This window comes from Encephalitozoon intestinalis, chromosome XI (assembly GCF_000146465.1).
Source record: "Encephalitozoon intestinalis ATCC 50506 chromosome XI, complete sequence".
In the NCBI taxonomy this organism is placed as follows: Eukaryota; Fungi; Microsporidia; family Unikaryonidae; genus Encephalitozoon; species Encephalitozoon intestinalis.
This window is the reverse complement of record NC_014425.1, coordinates 110,425-130,802: the sequence shown is the minus strand read 5'-3', so window position 1 is coordinate 130,802 and position 20,378 is coordinate 110,425. Positions and strand designations below refer to the sequence as shown.

The 20,378-nt window shown below is 43.3% G+C and overlaps 17 protein-coding genes across 17 annotated transcripts; 10 read left to right on the top strand and 7 right to left on the bottom strand.

Moving 5' to 3' along the window:
* Window positions 1-30: 30 nt before the first annotated feature.
* On the top strand, window positions 31-795 carry Eint_111100 (uncharacterized protein; the record flags this gene model as incomplete). The annotated part of the gene is made up of 1 exon (XM_003073924.1): window positions 31-795. The coding sequence occupies one exon, from the start codon at window positions 31-33 to the stop codon at window positions 793-795; it is 765 nt and encodes a 254-aa protein (XP_003073970.1).
* An 86-nt stretch (window positions 796-881) lies between these two features.
* Window positions 882-1,769, top strand: Eint_111090 (uncharacterized protein; the record flags this gene model as incomplete). Its single annotated transcript, XM_003073923.1, has 1 exon — window positions 882-1,769. The coding sequence occupies one exon, from the start codon at window positions 882-884 to the stop codon at window positions 1,767-1,769; it is 888 nt and encodes a 295-aa protein (XP_003073969.1).
* A 156-nt stretch (window positions 1,770-1,925) lies between these two features.
* Window positions 1,926-2,099, top strand: Eint_111085 (uncharacterized protein; the record flags this gene model as incomplete). Its single annotated transcript, XM_009163653.1, has 1 exon — window positions 1,926-2,099. The coding sequence occupies one exon, from the start codon at window positions 1,926-1,928 to the stop codon at window positions 2,097-2,099; it is 174 nt and encodes a 57-aa protein (XP_009161917.1).
* A 61-nt stretch (window positions 2,100-2,160) lies between these two features.
* Window positions 2,161-3,897, top strand: Eint_111080 (ATM1 mitochondrial ABC transporter; the record flags this gene model as incomplete). Its single annotated transcript, XM_003073922.1, has 1 exon — window positions 2,161-3,897. One exon carries the CDS (start codon window positions 2,161-2,163, stop codon window positions 3,895-3,897), a length of 1,737 nt encoding a protein of 578 aa, XP_003073968.1.
* A 46-nt stretch (window positions 3,898-3,943) lies between these two features.
* On the bottom strand, window positions 3,944-4,813 carry Eint_111070 (Nbp35-like nucleotide binding protein; the record flags this gene model as incomplete). The annotated part of the gene is made up of 1 exon (XM_003073921.1): window positions 3,944-4,813. The coding sequence occupies one exon, from the start codon at window positions 4,811-4,813 to the stop codon at window positions 3,944-3,946; it is 870 nt and encodes a 289-aa protein (XP_003073967.1).
* Window positions 4,814-4,859: 46 nt separating this feature from the next.
* On the top strand, window positions 4,860-7,403 carry Eint_111060 (phospholipase D; the record flags this gene model as incomplete). The annotated part of the gene is made up of 1 exon (XM_003073920.1): window positions 4,860-7,403. The coding sequence occupies one exon, from the start codon at window positions 4,860-4,862 to the stop codon at window positions 7,401-7,403; it is 2,544 nt and encodes an 847-aa protein (XP_003073966.1).
* Eint_111055 (uncharacterized protein) lies at window positions 7,400-7,654 on the bottom strand (the record flags this gene model as incomplete). The annotated part of the gene is made up of 1 exon (XM_009163652.1): window positions 7,400-7,654. The coding sequence occupies one exon, from the start codon at window positions 7,652-7,654 to the stop codon at window positions 7,400-7,402; it is 255 nt and encodes an 84-aa protein (XP_009161916.1).
* Eint_111050 (putative WD40 domain-containing protein) lies at window positions 7,655-8,998 on the top strand (the record flags this gene model as incomplete). Its single annotated transcript, XM_003073919.1, has 1 exon — window positions 7,655-8,998. The coding sequence occupies one exon, from the start codon at window positions 7,655-7,657 to the stop codon at window positions 8,996-8,998; it is 1,344 nt and encodes a 447-aa protein (XP_003073965.1).
* A 68-nt stretch (window positions 8,999-9,066) lies between these two features.
* Window positions 9,067-10,494, top strand: Eint_111040 (putative nuclear scaffolding protein; the record flags this gene model as incomplete). The annotated part of the gene is made up of 1 exon (XM_003073918.1): window positions 9,067-10,494. One exon carries the CDS (start codon window positions 9,067-9,069, stop codon window positions 10,492-10,494), a length of 1,428 nt encoding a protein of 475 aa, XP_003073964.1.
* A 31-nt stretch (window positions 10,495-10,525) lies between these two features.
* Eint_111030 (Orm1-like membrane protein) lies at window positions 10,526-10,972 on the bottom strand (the record flags this gene model as incomplete). The annotated part of the gene is made up of 1 exon (XM_003073917.1): window positions 10,526-10,972. One exon carries the CDS (start codon window positions 10,970-10,972, stop codon window positions 10,526-10,528), a length of 447 nt encoding a protein of 148 aa, XP_003073963.1.
* An 84-nt stretch (window positions 10,973-11,056) lies between these two features.
* On the bottom strand, window positions 11,057-12,142 carry Eint_111020 (uncharacterized protein; the record flags this gene model as incomplete). Its single annotated transcript, XM_003073916.1, has 1 exon — window positions 11,057-12,142. The coding sequence occupies one exon, from the start codon at window positions 12,140-12,142 to the stop codon at window positions 11,057-11,059; it is 1,086 nt and encodes a 361-aa protein (XP_003073962.1).
* Window positions 12,143-12,164: 22 nt separating this feature from the next.
* On the top strand, window positions 12,165-12,668 carry Eint_111010 (RING-finger-containing E3 ubiquitin ligase; the record flags this gene model as incomplete). Its single annotated transcript, XM_003073915.2, has 1 exon — window positions 12,165-12,668. One exon carries the CDS (start codon window positions 12,165-12,167, stop codon window positions 12,666-12,668), a length of 504 nt encoding a protein of 167 aa, XP_003073961.2.
* A 36-nt stretch (window positions 12,669-12,704) lies between these two features.
* Window positions 12,705-14,738, bottom strand: Eint_111000 (translation elongation factor 2; the record flags this gene model as incomplete). The annotated part of the gene is made up of 1 exon (XM_003073914.1): window positions 12,705-14,738. One exon carries the CDS (start codon window positions 14,736-14,738, stop codon window positions 12,705-12,707), a length of 2,034 nt encoding a protein of 677 aa, XP_003073960.1.
* Window positions 14,739-14,805: 67 nt separating this feature from the next.
* On the top strand, window positions 14,806-16,074 carry Eint_110990 (uncharacterized protein; the record flags this gene model as incomplete). The annotated part of the gene is made up of 1 exon (XM_003073913.1): window positions 14,806-16,074. One exon carries the CDS (start codon window positions 14,806-14,808, stop codon window positions 16,072-16,074), a length of 1,269 nt encoding a protein of 422 aa, XP_003073959.1.
* A 39-nt stretch (window positions 16,075-16,113) lies between these two features.
* Window positions 16,114-19,164, bottom strand: Eint_110980 (isoleucyl-tRNA synthetase; the record flags this gene model as incomplete). Its single annotated transcript, XM_003073912.1, has 1 exon — window positions 16,114-19,164. The coding sequence occupies one exon, from the start codon at window positions 19,162-19,164 to the stop codon at window positions 16,114-16,116; it is 3,051 nt and encodes a 1,016-aa protein (XP_003073958.1).
* An 82-nt stretch (window positions 19,165-19,246) lies between these two features.
* Window positions 19,247-19,600, bottom strand: Eint_110970 (uncharacterized protein; the record flags this gene model as incomplete). Its single annotated transcript, XM_003073911.1, has 1 exon — window positions 19,247-19,600. One exon carries the CDS (start codon window positions 19,598-19,600, stop codon window positions 19,247-19,249), a length of 354 nt encoding a protein of 117 aa, XP_003073957.1.
* Window positions 19,601-19,677: 77 nt separating this feature from the next.
* Eint_110960 (superoxide dismutase) lies at window positions 19,678-20,358 on the top strand (the record flags this gene model as incomplete). The annotated part of the gene is made up of 1 exon (XM_003073910.1): window positions 19,678-20,358. The coding sequence occupies one exon, from the start codon at window positions 19,678-19,680 to the stop codon at window positions 20,356-20,358; it is 681 nt and encodes a 226-aa protein (XP_003073956.1).
* Between the last annotated feature and the right edge of the window lie 20 nt (window positions 20,359-20,378).

The following is a 20,378-nucleotide window of genomic DNA, read 5'->3' as shown; positions in this document are numbered from 1 at the left end:
AAATGTGATCTTCGATCGAAAAATTTATCCATGGAACACAGATGTATAATCTGCACTGCAGCTCCAAACATCCGAATAAGTAATCTGGACTACTGCGACACATGCTTTGAAAAGCAGTTTCTTCACAAGGTTTTTCGACACTTCAGGAAGCTTCCTCGTGGAAGTAAAATACTCCTCTATCTGGATGGAACACTCCAGTCACTTGTGATAGCTCATGCCCTTAGTCGATTGAAGAACAGATCGATACACAAGTTCTCAGTGGCCTCCAGCTTCATCCAGGAACTCAAGAACTATCTTGGAGATATGGGTTTTTCTTCCTGGATAGATCTTCGCCCCGAGTCTGATAAGTACGTCTCCTCTTCTACTAGGCTAGATCCACTTCCTAGACAGACCATTGAGATAGCCCAATCCCTGGGATTTGACATTGTTGTGTTTCAGGCAGATGCCGAGATAGAGTCTTTGATTGCACTTCGGTCAATCTGCAATGGATTAGGAGTGTCTGAATCGATCGAGTCGTATGTCTCTGGAATCCGAGGAATCCGAGTGGAGAATGCACTCAATAGGATTAGGTCGAAGGAAGTGGGATATTACTTCTACCTCAACAGAGGGGAAATTCCTACTACCTGGACAAAACTCTCAATGTCTACTATGGAGGCGGCTCTCTTGATGTTTATCGAGAAGATAGAAGACAGAAATAACCTGGCAGTTTTCAACATTCTGAACACAGTTAAGAAGATCCAGGAGGGAAAGGAAGGGATTGATACCTCAGACGGAGGAGGTGAATCAGGTGTGTGAGAGATAGCAAAACAAAGTCCTTGGAGCCAAAACATCTGTTTCAAACAAAATATTTATATATTTTCCGAGAAAGAAGCACCAAAACCATGTTTCTAATGACATCATCTCCTCTTTTGCTTCTCATTGGGTTGGTCAGAGAAGGCTTTGCATTGGCATCTGAATACAACTTCGGGGGCTTCGAAGCAGATCCTGCATGTACAAAAGACGACAAAATCTATCTGGTTAGTCTGTATGCACACTTTGACAGAGGAACGATAGATGCCATCTTCTCTGCCTTTTCTGATTGCAAGGATGAAAGAGAAGCTGTGGAACACTACCTGAAGAGCAGGGTGGTGGGGCCTTACAACGAATTCCTATCGAAGTACAAGGTGAAGATTGGATTCGATGCAAAGGACTACGACGTCAACGAGCTTGTGCCAACAAAGAGGTTTGACAGTTCCTGTGAGCTTGTGGAACCTGTGAGCACAAGGACAACCACTGTCCACGAGCATCTCCTCAGTACATACAAGGACAAGAAGATAGGAATCCATCTGTTTCTGTGGAGTTGCCCATCTCATAACGAAAACATAATGTCCAAGATAGTAATTGGCGAGCCGAAGGAATGTGCAAGGTCAATAGGTGTGTTGTGGAGAGGGACAGAAGACACAATAGACTTCATCAAGTCAGGAATATCCGAGGCCATTTCCGGGGCGAAGGATCTGTTTCTCAATCAGGAGTACCCGAGTCCTAGGGATGAAGACAAGCTTTCCTATGTTTGCCAGTATGTAGATACTTGCATAGCTTCCAAGCCCAGTGTTAATGGAGCAATAGTCTTTGGAATTGATGACACAAGCGATGAAGACATCTCTACACATATCGATGTGGACAATCATCCGAGGGAGGTGTACATCCCGCCAGAGAAGGGAGGTAAGAACCAGAGGGTGATATACATCAACGAGCCTTCGGACTCTGGTGATGATGACTGCAAGTACTAATGCATATATACAAGGTCATTGTGAAGTTTGAAATTAAACTAATCTTTTAAGATCCTGTCTTTTGTGCCTTGTCTGTTCAATCCTAAAAAGTGTCCTGAGACTTTGGGTTTCAGATGGGCCAGGAGCCTTATTCGATCTTGAATGTCAAGCCCCTGGATGAGTTTGAAGGAGAAGTTTGATGTATTAAGGAACAGCATTGCAGAGTGTGACCAGGCCCTTAGAAAACTGGAGCAGAGGTCGAAGATCCTTACCCAGCATGTGGAGACGTCTATTCTGATGGCAAAATCCAGAGAAACAAAGAAGCAAGGAACAGGAGAGACGCCATCTTGATTGTGTTTTAGATCAAAGTTCTAAACAAGCCTAATAAATATTTTCGAAAAATATTACGGAAATGGGTGGAAAGAAGAAAGTAAGCGAGCTCCAAACTTTGAGCATCATTGTCAGGAAGTACATCCTCGGGATCCCGCAGGCAAGAATCATTGTGTTTCCTGTTCTCCTGAGCATCTTTGCAGGAAAGTATTTTGAAGTCAAAGTTGCAAGTTGTATAAGTTACATATCCGAGGGCCTAGATTTGGAGGAGGTTCCCCGAAGCAGGATAATCATGTTTCTTGTGATTTCTCTAACGGGCATCATCTTCACAGAGTTGCAAGGATTTGTGTTTGTCAGTGCAATCCAGTATGTTTACAGATACACCCTGAGAACCACTTTCGAGTACTTTATTCGGATGGAAACGGAGATGTTTGAGTCTTATGGATCGGGAACAATCCAAAGCATCATCACCCGAAAGAGCAAGGCAATCAGCGACTTTGTGGAGGTTTCGATCCAGAATCTGTTCCCAGTGGTGGCTTCGCTAACCTTTGTTGGGCTTGAGGTGTATCTGAAGCTTGGAGTTCTTGCCTCTTTTATTGTTGCTCTTGCTGTTGCTGCTTATGGTTTCATGACGATATCGATAGCTCTGAGAAGGAATAGGATCAGAGGGGCTCTGAACAGTGCTGAAAATGCTGCATCCAACATTGTGTACGACACCTTGAGTAATCACGAGTCTGTTATGTCATTCAACAACTACTGCATTGAGGTAAGAAGATACGATGGAAAGCTGATGGAGATTGAGAGGTTTGGAACAAACCTATTCCGAGGACTGTACATTCTAAACATGCTGCAGAAGCTTATATTTGCATTTTTGAACTCTTCTATGATTGCACTTGGAGTGTATGGACTGCTTTCAAGTAAGATGGATGGAAGGGTTTTGATCTTCTATGTCACAACAAGCAGGATTCTACTTATAAACCTCAACAATCTCGGATACACATACTGCCGATTCACAGAGGCCATGCTGAATGCTCGGGAAGTTCTATCGGAGGATTATGATCTGAAAACAAATGAAAATATTTCCATGGTAAGGTTTGGGAAGAACATTGTGTTTAAAAACGTCCGCCTGTATTACGGAGACAAGAAGATTCTCAACGATGTGAATCTTACAATCAAAAAGGGGGATAAGGTGGCAATTGTGGGGTCTAACGGATCTGGAAAGTCGACCATTCTAAAGACCTTCCTGAGGTTCAACAGGTACCAAGGCTCGATATGCATCGATGGAATCAGTATCGACGCCATAGAAAACGGTTCGTTCAGGAGGATCATAGGATATGTGCCTCAGAACTCCTCTCTGTTCAACGAGACTGTGATGTACAACATTAAGTATGGAAACCCCAATGTTTCGGACTATACTGTTGTCGAGCTTGCAAAGAGATTCAACATCCATGATAGCATTATGAGGCTTGAGAAAGGGTATTTTACCAATGTTGGGGAGGCAGGAAGACACATCAGCGGAGGAGAGAGACAGAAGATTATAATACTGAGAGCTCTGCTAAGAAGGCCAGAAATCCTTGCCATGGATGAACCAACCTCCAATCTCGACAAGGAGGCGGAGATAGACATCATAAAGAATATCATAGATTTCGAAAGCTCGGTTACCGTGATGGCCATAGTCCACAACCTCGATCTGCTTCCATTATTTAACAAGGTCTGCTTTGTCGACAGAGGATCCGTCAGGATGATAGACCAGACAGGCACAAGCAGTGAATCTGCAGCAGAGGGGCTGAGGAGTTATGAAATACCAGGAGTTAAATAAATATATTCGCCATATTCTTTTGGGATTTATTTATATAGAATAAGACTCATGATTCATGGATTGATAGGACGGCATCTGCCATCCTGTCGAAGATCTCTTCTCGCGTCGGCCTTCCAATATCAGATGCTTTAGCTATGTCCTGCCTGAGGTCTATAGAGCCCAGATAAGGAATACCGTTTGATTTAGAATAAGACTCAACCTCTGTATTGACAAACACGTTTTTTTGATGGCTGCATCTTGGACATACAAACCTTTTCATGTTCTCTATCACCCCAAGCACAGAGATCTTTGCTTTCCTGCAGAAGTCAATCTGCCTGATAACGTCCTGCAGAGAGAACTTCTGCGGTGTTGTGACAACAATTGCAAACTTAGGTTTTATGAAGTTCACCATCCCAAGATGTTCGTCCGTCACATTTGGAGGAGTATCCAGAAGCAGTACATCCACACCCTCGTAGTTACACTGTGCCAGAAACTTCTTTATGATTCCTGTCTTAAAGCTAGAGCTGAACATGATTCCTTCTCCACAGTCTTGGAGATATCCAACAGAAACTACTTTCAAAAACTTGTTCACCTCTATTGGCTGTATGATGCCACTTGTTTCACACATCGACATTCCGTCTGTTCCCGTAAGCCTCGGGATGCTTGGCCCAGATAGATCTAAGTCCAGAATGCATGTTGTGATTCCCCTTGAAGACACCGACTCTGCTATGTTCCGGACAACTGTGCTTTTTCCAACGCCTCCCTTTCCGCTCATAATAGCAACAATGGTCTTTACTCCTCGAAGATTCTCTTGGATTATCTTGATGTCTGGGTCTGGCTGGGCTGGTTGCGAGCAGTATGACGCATTCGGACACCCTTTGCATTCCTTAGCTTTTCCTGCATCTTTACTTGACACACCGGGACAGCTCTCTCCCATCTTCAGGCCTAAGATATATTTCATTTTGAGAGGTGGTCCTCTGGTTATGGAAATTCCAGATAAAACCTCGGAAGATGGGATACCTAGAAGGTCGATGGAAAGTGAGTTTGAAGATGGGAATTTTGTGTCGAAGAGTGCTTGTGTGTACGGAGGGTTGCTGGAGTCTGTTTTCATGATTCCTTTCAGGAGGCTTGGATTTCAGTCCTCGGCTCCTGTGTTTCCTGTTTTACTAGATCAGATTAAGGTGAATGTGGACAGCCAATCTTCGTCAGCCACAAAGTATACAGTAAATCTGAGCTACGGGAGACAGAAATGGAAAATAAATGTAGGGATAGTGCAATTGTTTTCCTTGAATGCATATCTCCATTACAGAGGAGTCACGGATTTAAGGAGGGACAAGCCCAACATATGTGGAGAGGGACAGTTTAGAGGTGTTGAGGAGTTTCTTAGGACTGTCCTCCATCGATCCCGGATCTTGGATATTGGCAAGGTGTATGACTTCTTCAGGATATCCAGATATTCGTTCAATGGTACAAAGATGTTTGAAGATAAGTTCCATGTAAGCATAATGGACCTAAACGAGAGCAGATGCAGGACTTCCTGTTATGGAGTCCTGGAAATCTCAGGGAAGATATATGTTGTCAGTAAGAGATCGCATCTAGTGTTTGTTGATTACAGAAACGGCTACAGAGACATGAATGTTCTGTTCTATAGAAGGGATCTGGATGTCAAGTATAAAGCAGATGTGTTTTACAGTAAGATAACCATGGTGAGAGACGGGAGGAAATATGTAATTAAGTCGTTTAGACACGATTCTGTACTGCAATTGTTCAATGAGATTCAGAAGGGGTTGGAGGAAAGAAGGGGATCGGAGAGGCTTTTCTCCTTCAGCCCAGTGAGGAGAGGAAGCATGATAAACTTTTATGTGGATGGGAAAAGCTATTTTTGGAATCTTTACGAGACATTGCATCTTGCCCGGAGAGAGGTTTTCATTGCTGGATGGTGGATTTATCCTACGCTTTATCTTCGAAGGGAGTATGTTGGAGGGAAGTTGGATGAGAAATACAGGATTGACTATGTCTTGAAAGAGTTGGCCGAGGAAGGAATAAGAATAAGAATACTTGTATATGGAGAAGTATTTGGGGCACTCAAGATGAACTCCAACCACACCTGCGAGTTTCTGTCGAACCTGCACAAGAGAATCGAGGTTCTCAGGCATCCTGACAGTATAGGACATGCACCGATATACTGGACACACCATGAAAAGCTGGTTGTTATAGACCAAAGGATAGCATATGTTGGAGGGATAGATTTGGCACCAGGGAGGTACGACACACAGGAACATTCTCTCTTTAGGACGGAATGGGCGTGTGGAGGCCTGGGAACAGACAGAAGGAAAGAAGAAGTGTTTTCCAAGATACTGGAATTACCATGGCATGATGTCCAGTGCAAGGTTGTGGGGGGTTCTGCATTTGACATATCGCAGCATTTCATCGAACGATGGAACTTTGTTATTTCCAAGTATGATGGAGAGGGAGGGAGTGCAAGGCTCTTAATCCCAAATGAAGAATTCATAGAAATAGAGCAGACACTCGGAGACCTGGAGGTAAACAGAGCATTTCCAAAAACTCAAGTGCTGAGATCTGTTGGGAAATGGTCTCTTGGATATGATGAAGATTCGATATCAAGAGGATATTCCGAGGTGATTCGTAACTCCAAGAGGTTTATATACATGGAGAACCAGTTTTTCATCACAAAATGCGACCTTGCACCAGGATATCCGGAAAATACCATTGGAAGGGCACTTGTGGAGAGAATAATCCAGGCAGATAGAGCTAAGGAGGAATTCAAAGTGTATGTTGTGATTCCTCTCTGTCCCATATTTGATGGGGGATTCATGGTTGGTTTGACTCCTGCAGCTGAGATAGTAAGAATCCAATCAGAATCGATATCAAGGGGAGACACTTGCTTGCATCAGGTGCTAAAGAGGAATGGGGTTGATTCAGGACGGTATATTGTATTTATGTGTTTGAGGAAGATCCACTTTGATGGGAAAAGAATTGGACAGGAGCAAATCTACGTGCATTCCAAGATGATCATTGCAGATGGGACATCGGCAATAGTAGGAAGTGCAAATCTTAATGACAGAAGCATGCTGGGAAACAGGGACACAGAAGTAGCGTTACTGGTGAGGGACGAAAGAGAGGTTGTCTGTAAGCTGTTGAAGAGGCTGTTGAAAGAACATCTCGGAGCCTGGGAGGAAGACCAAAACAGATACGGACCAAAAGACTTTTTGGAGAGCTGGCTTCTCGGCAACGAACTTGATCTTGCAAGTGACGACGTCTTTACTAGGATTGTGGCTAGGGCAAGAGGGAACACAGAGATGTTTGAAAAGATGTTTGGAAACATCAAAAGCTATGCAGGAGGGCATCTGAATCTTTATTCGGTGGAAAGTGACTTCATCTGGGAAGTGCTAAACGGAATAAAGGGCCACCTGGTTCTGTTTACAGACAACTTTCCGGTTGACAGGGAGGTTGGGAGGAGTATTTTCGGCATCCAAGCATTGATTCCATCGGTGATTTACTATTAGTCCTTTAGAACAGGAAATCTCTCCAGTTCGTCTGCATATGCATTCCTCGGAAACTCCTCTATTTCGATTAAAGATTTGTTCATATCCACTTGGCTATCTTTTGCAAACTGGAGGATCTTCTTCTTTGTCGAGACCACAGGATTAGAGTTTTGTCTAGCTCTGAAGAAGGCATCTGCTTTCTGATTCATGGTTCTTACATCTGCAGAGACCGAAAAGCTCCAGGAGTTATTTTCTGTCTTGTCGAAGCCCATATGGTGTACTTCCGAAGCAATAATTTTGGGATAAAGGATTCATCAAGGGAAAACTTCGACACCATCTACGAGCAGAAGGAGGGAGTCTTCCACCTATGCAGTGGGAAGGATGGAGTTTTTGTGGTCAACAAGAACTATGTGGCAGTGATCAGAAAAGAAGAAGGAAGGAAGAAGAAGATAGTTAAGTTCCATAGAGACGTAAGCGCCATAGATGTATATGAAGAACTAACGGTGTGCGGGGATGAAAGTGGATGTGTCAAAGTGGTTGGAAAGATGAGGAGCATTGTCCGGCAGTACCACGAACATGAAGCCAGGGTTAATGAAGTAAAACTTAATGGAACAATGATAATAAGTTGTAGCGACGATATGAAGATAAAAATATTTGAGCTATCAAAGGAGGAGTCTGTTGCCACCATACTTGACAACACAGACTATGTTAAAAGCATTGCTGTTGGAGATGGGGTTGTGTTTTCGGGGTCTTACGATGGATTCATCAACGGATACTGCCTAACAACGTTCAAAAAGGTGTTTGGATACAATACCCACCGCCGTGTGTCGAGGATTTGCATGCTTGGAAGTGGGCGTGTGGCTTTTTTATCTGAGAACGAGGTTTGTGCAATTGACGTCCAGAACGGGGGAGTAGAGGTTGGAAGAGCCTTCCATATCAAGGAGGCGACGTCTATGGTGTTTTACGAAGGCAGGCTGTATACGGCGTCAGTGGATGGAAATGTAAGGGTATTTACAAGAGATCTTAAGATGATATCAAAGGTTGGAGTTCGAGGAGGAATCCTGAGTCTTAGTATCTTCAACGATGTGTTGTACCTTGGGATAGAGGATGGAGGGGTGCTGGAGCTGGCAAGGAATAAGACGGAGAAGGATTCTCCCCAGCTGAAGGATAGAGAAGATGGTATTCACGACGAGATAAAGATTGAGATTGTTCGGAACCGCCAAACCAAGTTAACATACTTAGAAAAGAAGCTGAATGCATTTGAGTACAAGAAATCGATGATGCATGCAGTAAGGAAAAGAGATATTCAGGAGGTGTTCTCGGTGATGAGCTACATATATGAAAGACGGGAATTTGTACATGCGCTTCAAGATCTGAATAGAAGAGAACTAGAAAGTGTCCTTGATGTAATGATTGAGTTCTTTACGGTCAAGGAGCTTGTACCAGTCTTCTCTGAATTCATTGGATTTATTCTTTTCCTATATGAAAGAGACATAAAGGATGATGGCATGCTTTGCAAGAAAATAGAAATTCTTGGATCTGTCATTGACGACGAGTTGTGCTTCCAGGAGCAAAACCTCCGATCGATAGCCTTTCTCGAATGTTTTCTAAGATAACTACAATTGGACAATAAAGATCCTTAGAATATTAGAATAGTCTTCAAACAACAAGAGCTTGCCCTCAAATGGACACCAAGCTGATTGGAAAGATATGCAAGTCAATAAGATACAGGGACTACGAGACTGCTATTTTCCTAGCATCATGTCTACTCCATGACAGGCCTGAATACAGGACACTCATGTCTATAGTGCTCTATCTGAACGGAGAGTATTCCCGTGCCCTCTTTCATCTCCATAAGCTTAACACATGTACTTCCAAGTACTACGAATCTCTTTGCTACAAAAAGAGAAAAGACTACAAGAAGGCCATTAAGAGTCTAGAGCTTATTCTCGAGGGAAAGGTGGAGAGGGATCCCGACGTGGATGCAAGAATACAAGAGATGTTTGTTGATCCGGACGATGACGAGTTTCTTGAGTCTCTCCTCGGAGACTTATATACCTTGTTTGGATGCAGAGAAGAAGGGATTGGACACTATCTAAGGTCCTTTGGGAAGAGCTTTCTGTTCTCTCCTATGGAAAACCTCCTTCTTGAGAACAAGATTCCTCAGAAGAGGGACAAGGAGAACATTCAGCAAGCAGGGAAAGGAGGGATTGAAGAGGAGTATGTGTGGGACAGCATTGAATTCCACGAAAGCCTAGCGAACTCTCTTGTGAAAAAGTATTTGGAGTATGTTCCTGGGATCGGATCTTATTTTATTTCGAATGCGGCACGAAGATACTTCAACCTTGGGATGAACGATAAGAGTAAGGCATGTTTTGAGCTGGTGAGAAGAAAAGATCCGATGTTTCTCTACAGTATGGACTACTACTCAACTATTCTCTGGCATTCGAAAGATGTCTATGAGCTTGGAATGCTATGCAAGAATCTGATTAAGCATGCACCTGATTCTCCCATCACATGGAAGGCTTTAGGGAATTTCTACAGCCATCAGGGCGATTACCAGAAGAGCATCCTCTGCTTCAAAAGAAGCCTGAGGATAGAAGAAGACTCATACACCTACACACTTCTTGGATATGAATCGATCCAAAGAAACGAATACGACATAGCCATGAAATACTTTAATCTATCGTTGAAGATGCTTGGAGATAACTATAGAGCAATGTTTGGATGTGGGCTTGTTTACACCAAGACAGAGAAGATGGAAAATGCGGAGTTTTTTCTGAAGAAAGCCGTAGAGACAAATCCCGGGAATCTCCAGATCAAAGTGCATGCAATGAAGTTCTACACCAGAAAAGGGCTTACAGATCAGTCGATAAGGCTCTTCAAAGAAGCGTTTGGTATGAAGTACACAGATATCCACAAGATTGTCGAATGCATTCTGTCCAGAAAGGGGAGCTTCAGCAGTGTTGAGGAGTTTCTGATCCTCGAGTTTGTGGAGATCCTTGTTCTTCAAAACCTATCCAAACTTGCAGCAGATGTCTTAGGCTGTGTAGAATATAGAGGAGAGTCCTACAGTAAAAAGAAGGAGCTTCTGATGGACAAGGTAGAATAGCATAAGTTTATTGATCGCAGGGCCTACCGTTCTACTCTTTGAATATCAAGATTCTCCTGAGATGCATGAATCCAAACTTTGGAATAGTCACAATGAACAGACTTGCAACACAAATCCAGAACAAGAAGATGTTCCACCTTATAATGAAGTTGACAGCTGTAAATGCTATCAGAGGGAACAGAGCTATGAAGATGAGATCGGGTGTGCCCTCCAGTTGCTCGGAAATCTGTTCCCAAAATGTATAGAGGCTGTATCTGTCGTTGAAGGGATCCCCGGGGATCATGTGGAAGAAAACAAAGGTGGAGATGTTGTAGATAATTAGTGAGAGCTGCCATCCTATGCTGTCGTTGAAAACCACCGAAAGCGTCATCTTGAGGAGAAGTATAACCAGCACATGGATTATCCAACTTCCTCGTTGCAACGTCCAGGCCACATTTTGGGAGACATCGACTTTCCTGCCTTTATTTTTACTCCCCATTCGATTTTATCAGACGTTATTCCAGATGGTTTATTTGTCTTGTTTCAGGTCAGGGGGCCTCTCAACAGCAAGATGGCTGACCCGTCATTTTTGACTTGGAGGGAGGAGATCTTGTAACTGAAAACTCCCTTTTTTGCCATTAAACACAAGCAAGAAGTCCATAGCATGCTGTCTTGCCAGAGGGGAGAGCCTTCCTATCTCTCCAAGAAACTTATCTTGTGTGTCTGGCTTGACTCTCAACAACCGGACAACCTGGTCATCTGTCATGACATAGTGAACGGATTCATCGTTGTTCTTTGCAAGAAATCTCCGAAGCTTTAGGAGAGCCTTAAGAATGTCGTTGTCATTATTACTCTTGATTCCGTACCTCACGGCAATATCCTCCACCTCATCAATCTCTTTGGAGCAATAGGTTCTTGTCTCGACACCTCTTTCTAGCATCTCTCTTATCTTTTGAACTCCTTTACACAGAACTTCAAGAAGAAACTTTGGCACCGGGCGTATCCTCCAATCAATGAAAACCATATCCGAAGAGATTTCATAATTTCGGAAGCATCCAATGTGTTTAAAGTCCTGTAGAAGCCTTTGGACACACTGCTCGCAATGGACTATCTTTGGAACTCCACATTTCAGCAATGCAAGTCTAGGAATGGCTGCCCTGAATCTTATCGCATCTATTATGTAGATGCAGCCCTCTGTGTCTCCCACCGAAATTAAACATGAAAATCCTCTATAGGACCTATAAGTGTGATCAAATACCTCGATGGCTGCCTGGGTGATTCTCTTGTCTACATCCAGCAATTGATCAAGTGTCTCTACATACACTGTACTTCCAAATGGCTTGAACTCGTAGAAAAATGGAGTATGGCTGCACTTGGAATCTTCCGCATCAATGGATTCTATTCTTGGCTTAACTATCTCTTCTCCTAGGACGCAGACAAGCTTTTTGTTTTTTGTTACGATTACAACAGAATCAGACCTGGCATGTTCTCCTTCGATTTCCTTGAGAATCTGCTTGAAGTTCCTTTCCGAGTCCTTCACAAGAAGCTGCACTTCGTTGATCTTGTTGACAAGCTTCTCCATTTCCAAAACATCTAAACTATGTCTTCCCTGGCGTAGAAATAAATTGACCTCTTCCACCAGCTTGACACTTAAGTCTAGCAGATTCATGAGAAAGGGGAATGACTATCCCATGAAAACCAGGGAAAAGTCTGAAGAGTGGGGCGATAAAGCTCCAAGGAGCACATACATAGAAGATAACTGCAGAGAAAAGGAAAGAAGACGTGTCGGACGGGAATATGCATGCAATATATGCTACTCACGCCCCGAAGGCCCTGTGCTGACGCCATGTGGACATCTGTTCTGTTGGGGATGTTTATACATATGGTCTCAGTCGATCAGAGGATGCAAATTCTGTCCTTCATGCAGAAGTAGAATGGGGATTGAAGAAGTTATATCTGTGTTAGCTGTGGACTCGAAGAAGGAGAGCAGAGGACCTCCTCCAAGGCCGGCCAATAATAGAAAACTTGTGAAAGTAATAACACCTGGAGTAAAGATCAACGGTACAAGATTTGGAAACTGCCTTTTGCAGGAAGAAGAGACAAATGTGTTCTCTTACAGGACAGCTATAGGGCTATTTACGCTTATGTGCCTCCTTATTTCCATAACTCTTAGGTCGTATGGACCTGATTGTTGAAATCCGCCAAACTTTTTATTATTATTAAATATGATACTATTTTTTATATGTCCTTTGCTGGGAAGGTCTCTCGACAATCTTCTCTTCGACAAACAAACCTTTTTTCTTTCTTATTCCCTCTATCTGCTTGCTGAAGTCCAGTCCAAACTTGTATCCTACATCTTTCACCAGGAGATATGCTGTTCCCTTGGTCCTTATTCTGATTTCCTCAAGGAAGTTTGAATACAGAAACTGCGGAATGAGCACTGTAAGGACGTAGAAGCCGGTCTTGTCTTCGTAGGATTCTTGGATAACAACATAGCTATCCTTCGGTAGGCTTTTGTATGTCTCTCCAATAAACATCTCCTGGATCGATATTGTACACTCATAGAAGGTTGGTGCAATAGATGGAGAACTAGAAAGATATACCGAAACAAGCGAATTCTTCAAGAATGAATATAGTAGGTCTGGTTCAATGGCATCTGCATTCCCCTGTATATCTAAAACAAATCTTGTGCTGTATATATTCTCTCTTATCAACGCCCCACTAGAAACAAACATCTCCAGAACATTGGTTGCCATCTCTAAGCACAGGGTAGATACAAGACCAAACCGATTTCCATTCTTATCCTCCCATCTCCTGAAGTGAACAGCGCTTTCTTCTACTCCACATACCTGGGAAATCCATACCCTCAGGCTGAGATCTTCAAGGGTAAAGACTCCACTCGAGGACTTCGTGGAATACTCACAAAACTTTTCTTCAAGATCTCCAACCGAGAATTCAAATCCAGAGTCTCCAAGATCTGTAATTATCTTTTCAGACTGTACCTTCCCTGTGCATGAAACCTCTATCTCCTTGTATTTATTAAGCTTCACCTTTAGAAACTGCTCAGTACAAGACATCACCCGAAAAACCTCCTTTAGTTCATCGAGCCTGTCTATGTTGTTTAGGACAATCTTGAACTTGTAGAAGGGTGTTATCTTACTCTGAATATCCATCCTATATGCAGGAACATCGGTTATCACTGAGTTCTTTCGAAAGCTGCCTCCAATACAGATAAGGTCCGGCCCAGACACCTCATCCCGTTCAATCAACTCATTTATTCCGAACCGGTACAGGCTTTCTACTGCACATTCCGAGATATTTTCTCCATCGGCAGAATATACTGTGTCTCCCACCCTTAGAGTCCCATAGAACAGTCTTGTGACAAAAAGTACAGAGGACTTACTGTACTCTCGAGGCGTTTTGAGGACTCCATAGACAGTAACTCCCATTAGCGAAGGCTTCTTATCCGATGGTATTGGATTCAGCTTTATTAGATCAGATCCATAAAACTGTTTCATACAGTCCTCGGTGTCTACTCCTATTGAATTGAACACACACTCAGATAGAGGGAGCATTGCCAAAAGAATATTCTTCCTGCTTCGGACCGCCACCTTGAATCTCTCGCATATCCTGGCCACATCTTTCTGGTCTATTCTGTTGTAAACATGGAACAGAAGGTCGATGGCGTTCTTCAAACTTCCATCCCTTCCAACAACTTTCTGGAACATCTTTTTGTTGATTCCATAGCACAGTGTTGCACAGCACAATATGATGTTATTAGCATCCCATCCAAAAACTTCTCTACCAGAAAGCCCGTTGATCGAAGTCACCACAGATTGTGTCTTTTGAAGTAGCTCCTGGGGAGAAGATATCTTGTCAATTTTGTTTATGGCAAGAACACATCTCTTTCCTTTGGCATACTTCACAAGTGAATAAGTTCTCGGTGTTATTCCCTCATTAACATCTACAAGAATAAGAAAATTATCGGAGAGTATGGAACTAGATTGGATCAAGGACTCAAAGTCGACGTGTCCTGGTGTGTCAATGAACACATATCTGTGTCCTCCGTAGTCCAGGGAGATAGCGCTTAACTTTAGAGTTATTCCTCTGGCTTGCTCGTCCTCCCTTGTGTCGAGGAATCTTATGGACCCGGCAAGCGCCTTTGATATGCGTCCTTGGGATGCAACAAGGCTGTCCATTAGTGAGGTCTTTCCATGGTCTATATGCGCCACTATACTAGTTATTGTAGTGTCTCTGCTTTCCATGGTGGGGGTTCTATCCTCTCGAATACATCTTCTGATGGCCTGAATTTTTGCTCGGATCCCTAGACCTATGAGGCTCTTTGCAGAGGATAATGGAAAGAAACCTTTTCCGCCGTGCGAAAATACCCGGGATGTCTCTCTGGGATCTCCAGACACATCTCAGCAACTGGGAAAGTACATTGTGAACGGATTGGAGATGCTTTCCTTGTCGGATATCAAGGTTGTTGTGGATGAAAAGAAAACCTCGTTGGATAGTGTTTCCAGTGAGAGCCCAGATACCCTGTCTGGGTTTGGAAGCCTTTCAGGGGAAAGCAACGAAGACTGTGTATATCTTCCAAGTATATATAAGACCTATGTAAAGGTCAGCGAGAAGATCGACAGACTTATAAAGGGGGAGTACTTTAGCAAGGAATTTGTAAAGTGTATTCTCCGAGAGGTGTGCCGAGGAAACTTGGAAGGGGCAAGAAGCATCATATGCCAAGAGCTGCAAGAAAGGGATCCTTTTTTTTCTCCAGATACATATTTGGTTGAGAGTGGAGGATGGAACTCTGTAGGAGAGCTATCAAGAAGGACCCATGAGCTGATGGAAGACCTAAAAGAGATCGAGGAGATAAGCCATAAGCTTCATCGAATTTTCTTTGAGATGAGAAGTAGGAGCTTTGAAGCAGAGCTAGGATATGCTAAAGCCACAGGGGAGTTTGTGAAGCAACTAGACAAGTGCTCAAGAGAAATGGAGGGCATGAGGAAAATAAATGGTCTGGTTAGTAAGGATATTACTGAAGCAGCAGAGGATTTTGGGGTTGATGTGGATATAAGAGATGATGACCTGCATGGTGTGCAAAAAGCCTTAAGAAGCGTGTTCAAGGAGATGAGACGGAGAATCAAGAACATGGAGTCTTCTGGACTGGAAGTGCAACAGAAGGAAAAAGAACACGAGAAAGTCCTCAGAGACTATTTGGAGCTGAAGAAGGGGATGGATGGGATCAAAGCTGAAAACTCCAACTTTTCTGAAGCAGTGGCAAAGCTCAGTAGCAAAAATTCCAAGATCAGAAGAGATTACGATACTCTGAGAGAGACACTAAAGAGAACTCTTGAGTCTAGCAAGAGGAAAAGCATTACCATAGATAGGCAGAAGAAGATCATTGATATTCTTCAGAGCAGGGTTGGAGATGGCTATGTGCTTCCGGTCAACGAGCTACAATCGAAGATTGACGAAATCAAGAGAAGAGCCGATGCCGAGCCCGATTCGGATAAAAAAAGAAGACTGGAGGACGAAATCACTGACTATGAAAGAAGAATGTCTGATTTCATATCTCTTATGAACAGGGTAAGCAAATAAACAGACTCGAGTAAGTTGGGTGTTTAATGGTGTTTGTGGTTAGGCCTTTTTGTAGAGGGAGACAGAGTACAAAGTGCCATCAAACTCATATTCTCCCTTTCCGCACAGGACTCCCAGATTTCCAAAGGAGATATCGAAGTGCTTTCCCACAATACTCTTTAGATCAGAGCACTCAACATCCACCACCACATCGTCACTGATGCTTAGGCCCATGCTCTTTCTTAGCTTTTGAACATAGCTGTGGAATTCCCTTGCAACCTTCATTTCAACTATGTCCTCGTTCAGAGTGTTATCAATGGCTATACTGAAGTCTCCAAACTCCTGGGAGATACCCTCTGCATGTTTGATTTTCTTCACAATCAATACGTCGTCTTGAAGGATCTCAAGGCCTTCCATATTCAGAGACGAGCTTAAAAGGACATATGCCTCATCACTTGTTAACTTTCGGATAAGCTCCATTTTTCTCTTCATGGTATCTTTGTTCTTTTTCAGATTCTGGAAGTTGGGCTTCACCGTAATGTCGAACATAGACTTTCCTTCTTCCTTATGGAGCAGCTCCAGGACATTGCACTCCGACTTGATTAAATCCATATAATCCCTGATTTTCTGATATAATTCGGTACTACTTATCAACGTGGCGCTTTTGAGCGGAGTCTTCAGAGATATCGAGTTCATTTCCCTAAGACGTCTCACTGCAGTTATAATGCTCTTGGCCGTCTCAAAGGGATGGATTCCACTTTTGCATACCGGATACTGCTGGAAATGGACACTCTCTCCAGGATTAATCGATTGATAGGAGTACTCACTGAAAAAAGGAGTAAATGGGGCCATCACTATGGAGAACTTCCGGAGTGTATCTCCAAGAACAGTATGATGGCCTGCCCTTATTTCTTTTCTGTGCATCCTGATGTACCAGTTGGATAGGTCATCGACAAATCTTAGTGCCAAAGAAAGCACCGAAGAAAGCTCATATCTCTTCATTTTGTCGGTCAAAGACACAGTGAAATTGTCAAATGTTGTTCTTATCCAGTCGTCCATAAGTAGACGTTCTCCCCGGGGCTCCAAATGCCTGTTTTCAAGGTAGAATCCTAAAGAATTGTACCATGGAATAATCAATGTCTTCAAAACCTCCTTGACCCCGTTCTCATTGAACTTTAGATTTTCCGCCTCAACAACAGGACTTGATATCAGATACATTCTGAGAGAGTCTGCACCATAGGTGTTGAATATAACAGAAGGATCTGGGTAGTTCTTCAGCCTTTTGCTCATCTTTCGCCCATCCTCTGCAAGCACTATTCCGTTGACAATCACATTGAGGAATGCCGGTTGCCCAAATAGAAGCGAAGACACCACATGAAGAGTATAGAACCATCCTCTTGTTTGGTCGACTCCTTCTCCAATAAAGTCGGCCGGAAAGTTCTCCTTCACAAGTTTTCCTTCCTTTCCTTCTTCCACAGAGAGGTTCTTAAGGCCTGCTTCTAGCCTCTCCTTGAATGGCCAGTGGTCTTGTGCATAAGGCATGCTTCCGCTTTCAAACCAGCAGTCAAGAACCTCCTCAACTCTTCTGTACTCCTTCCCATCCTTGTGTATGACAATGTCATCAATAAACTCCCTGTGGATGTCATCAATCTTCCTTCCACTCAGTCTTTCAAGCTCTTCCACAGACCCCACACATATTACATCCTTGTAGTCGAGAGTGGTCCACAAGGGAATAGGTGTTCCCCAAAACCTGTTTCTTGAGACCGACCAGTCTCTTGCATTCTCCAGCCAGTTGTGGAATCTCTTGTATTTTATGTCCGGAGGTACCCAATTTATTTCCTCGTTGTTTCTCAAAAGAGAATCCACGTGGTCCTTAACCCTGACAAACCAGTTTGGAACAAGCTTGTATAAAAGAGGTGTGTCAGATCTCCAGCAGAACGGATACTTGTGCACTATCCTTTGGTTCAAGAGGACCTTGTCCTTGATGTCCAAAAGAATGGCCTTATCGCAGTCTTTGACATACTTCCCTGCATAGTCCTTTACCTCACTTGTGTATCTCCCGTTCTCATCAACAGGACAGGGAACAAGGTCGTTCTCACGTATTAGTCCTTTCTCGACAAACACGTTGTAGTCGCTCTCCCCAAATCCAGGTGCAGAGTGAACAATCCCTGTTCCATCTGTATCCGTGACAAATCCAGATCCATAGACTCGGAAAAACCCCTTCTTCCTATACTCCTCAAAATAAGGAAACGGTTGTTCATACTCAAGACCTTCAAGCTCGCTTCCTGAAATCCTCTTCAGAATCTTGGCATCCTTGAAATATTCTTCAACTCTATTAACATGCATCAGGTAGAACTTCTGCTTCTCTTCGAAGATTCCGTACGAAAACTCGGGGTTCACCACAAGTGCACAGTTCGACGGCAGTGTCCAGGGAGTGGTTGTCCATGCAACCAGAGATAGCTTGTAACCCTCAAAAGGCTTGAGAAGAGGAAAGGCAATAAGAACAGATGGGTCGCTGACGTCCTTGTAGTTTTGGTTGGACTCGAAGTTACTCAGAGGCGTCGAGCATGCCGTAGAAAAAGGCATCACTCGGAACCCTCTGTACACTAGCCCCCTGTTAAAAAGCTCCTTGAAGATGTTCCACACACTTTCCATAAACGTCTTGTCCATAGTCTTATACCCATTCTCAAAACTTATCCATCGTCCCAGCCTCTCCACAACCTTCTCCCATTCACTGCTATACTTCATCACAATTCCTCTGCACTCCTTGTTGTACTTGTCGATTCCCATCTTCAAAACCTCATCTCTACTACTTATACCCAACTTCTTGTCAATCTCATACTCAACAGGAAGACCGTGGCAATCCCATCCAAACCTCCTGTCCACATCATACCCCTGTTGGTAGAAGAATCTTGTAACAGTATCCTTGATTGTCCCGCTAAGGATGTGGCCGTAGTGTGGCAGTCCTGTTGCAAACGGAGGACCATCGTAGAAGGTGAACTTCTTCCTGCCCTTACTCATCTCACATGCCCTTTCAAAGCACCTTCTACTTTTCCAATATTCAAGTACCTCTTCTTCGCACTCAACAAAGTTGGCATTCTTCTTGTACATTCCTGAGGATCAGAAAAAATTATAATTATAGATCAAGGCACATTAAAGATATTCCATCTCCAGCCCATCCAGAGTCCAGCCATCAATCTTGATAGATCTCCACCTCAAGCTCAACATACTGGTGATTCCCCGGATGGACTATGCGGAGTCCGTGCTTCCCCAAAAGCTTGTTTGCATCCGATAGATATTCCTCAACCCTTACGAAGACATTTTTTGGACTCCCTACCAGAAATGGAATAATAAACACGGTTTTGATAAAAGACATCAAGGATGGAGACTCAAGTTCGTAGAATATATTGTTCAGCCCAGATACTATCTCCTCCCACTTCTGGCTTTCGATCTTCCCTTTCATCTGCTCAGGCATCGATACTATAAACGAGGTTCTGTCTGTTCTCGGGTCCCTGGGTATTTGTATATACATGGAGTTCCTTCTCATATTCCTTTTATGGTGAAGGCCTCTGGCATGCAATATTTAGAGAGGAGGACTTCTAAATTGTTCCAGATGAGATACCCATGGAATTTAAACTTCCGGAACTCGACTATCCATATGATGCACTTGAGCCCTTTATCGATGCAGAAACAATGAAGATTCACCATACAAAGCACCACCAGGGATACATCAACAATCTCGAAAAGACACTCCAGAGTAACAACATTAAGGGGAGAAGCCTCAACTACTGTGTTACAAAGAGCCGGGGAATTGTGGGAGTTCGAAGTAGTGTAAGAAGAGACATATCAAACTTCTCTGGAGGACACTACAACCATAGCCTGTTCTGGAAGATGATGTGTCCTCCTGGAACTAGCGATCCCATAAGTCCGACTCTCCAGGAGTATATTAATAAGTCCTTTGGATCCTATGAGAAGATGGTTGAGGAATTCAATAGTGCTGCAGTGTCTTTATTTGGCTCGGGATGGGTGTGGATATGCTACAGACAGAGCGAGGGTATTCTTGTTATCAGAAAGACACATAACCAGGACTCGATATGTATGAAAACCTCAAACACAATTCCGATACTTGGCTTGGATGTATGGGAGCATGCATACTACCTGAAGTATAAGAGTGCAAGGGCCGAATATGTAGAAAAGTGGTGGAATGTTGTGAACTGGGGAACAGTCAACAAGCTATTTGAGGAGATTGCTCTTGGAAACAAAAAACTATGTGTTATGTCTGACGGATCGATTAAATTCAATTGAAGCTACCATTTACTTTTCGG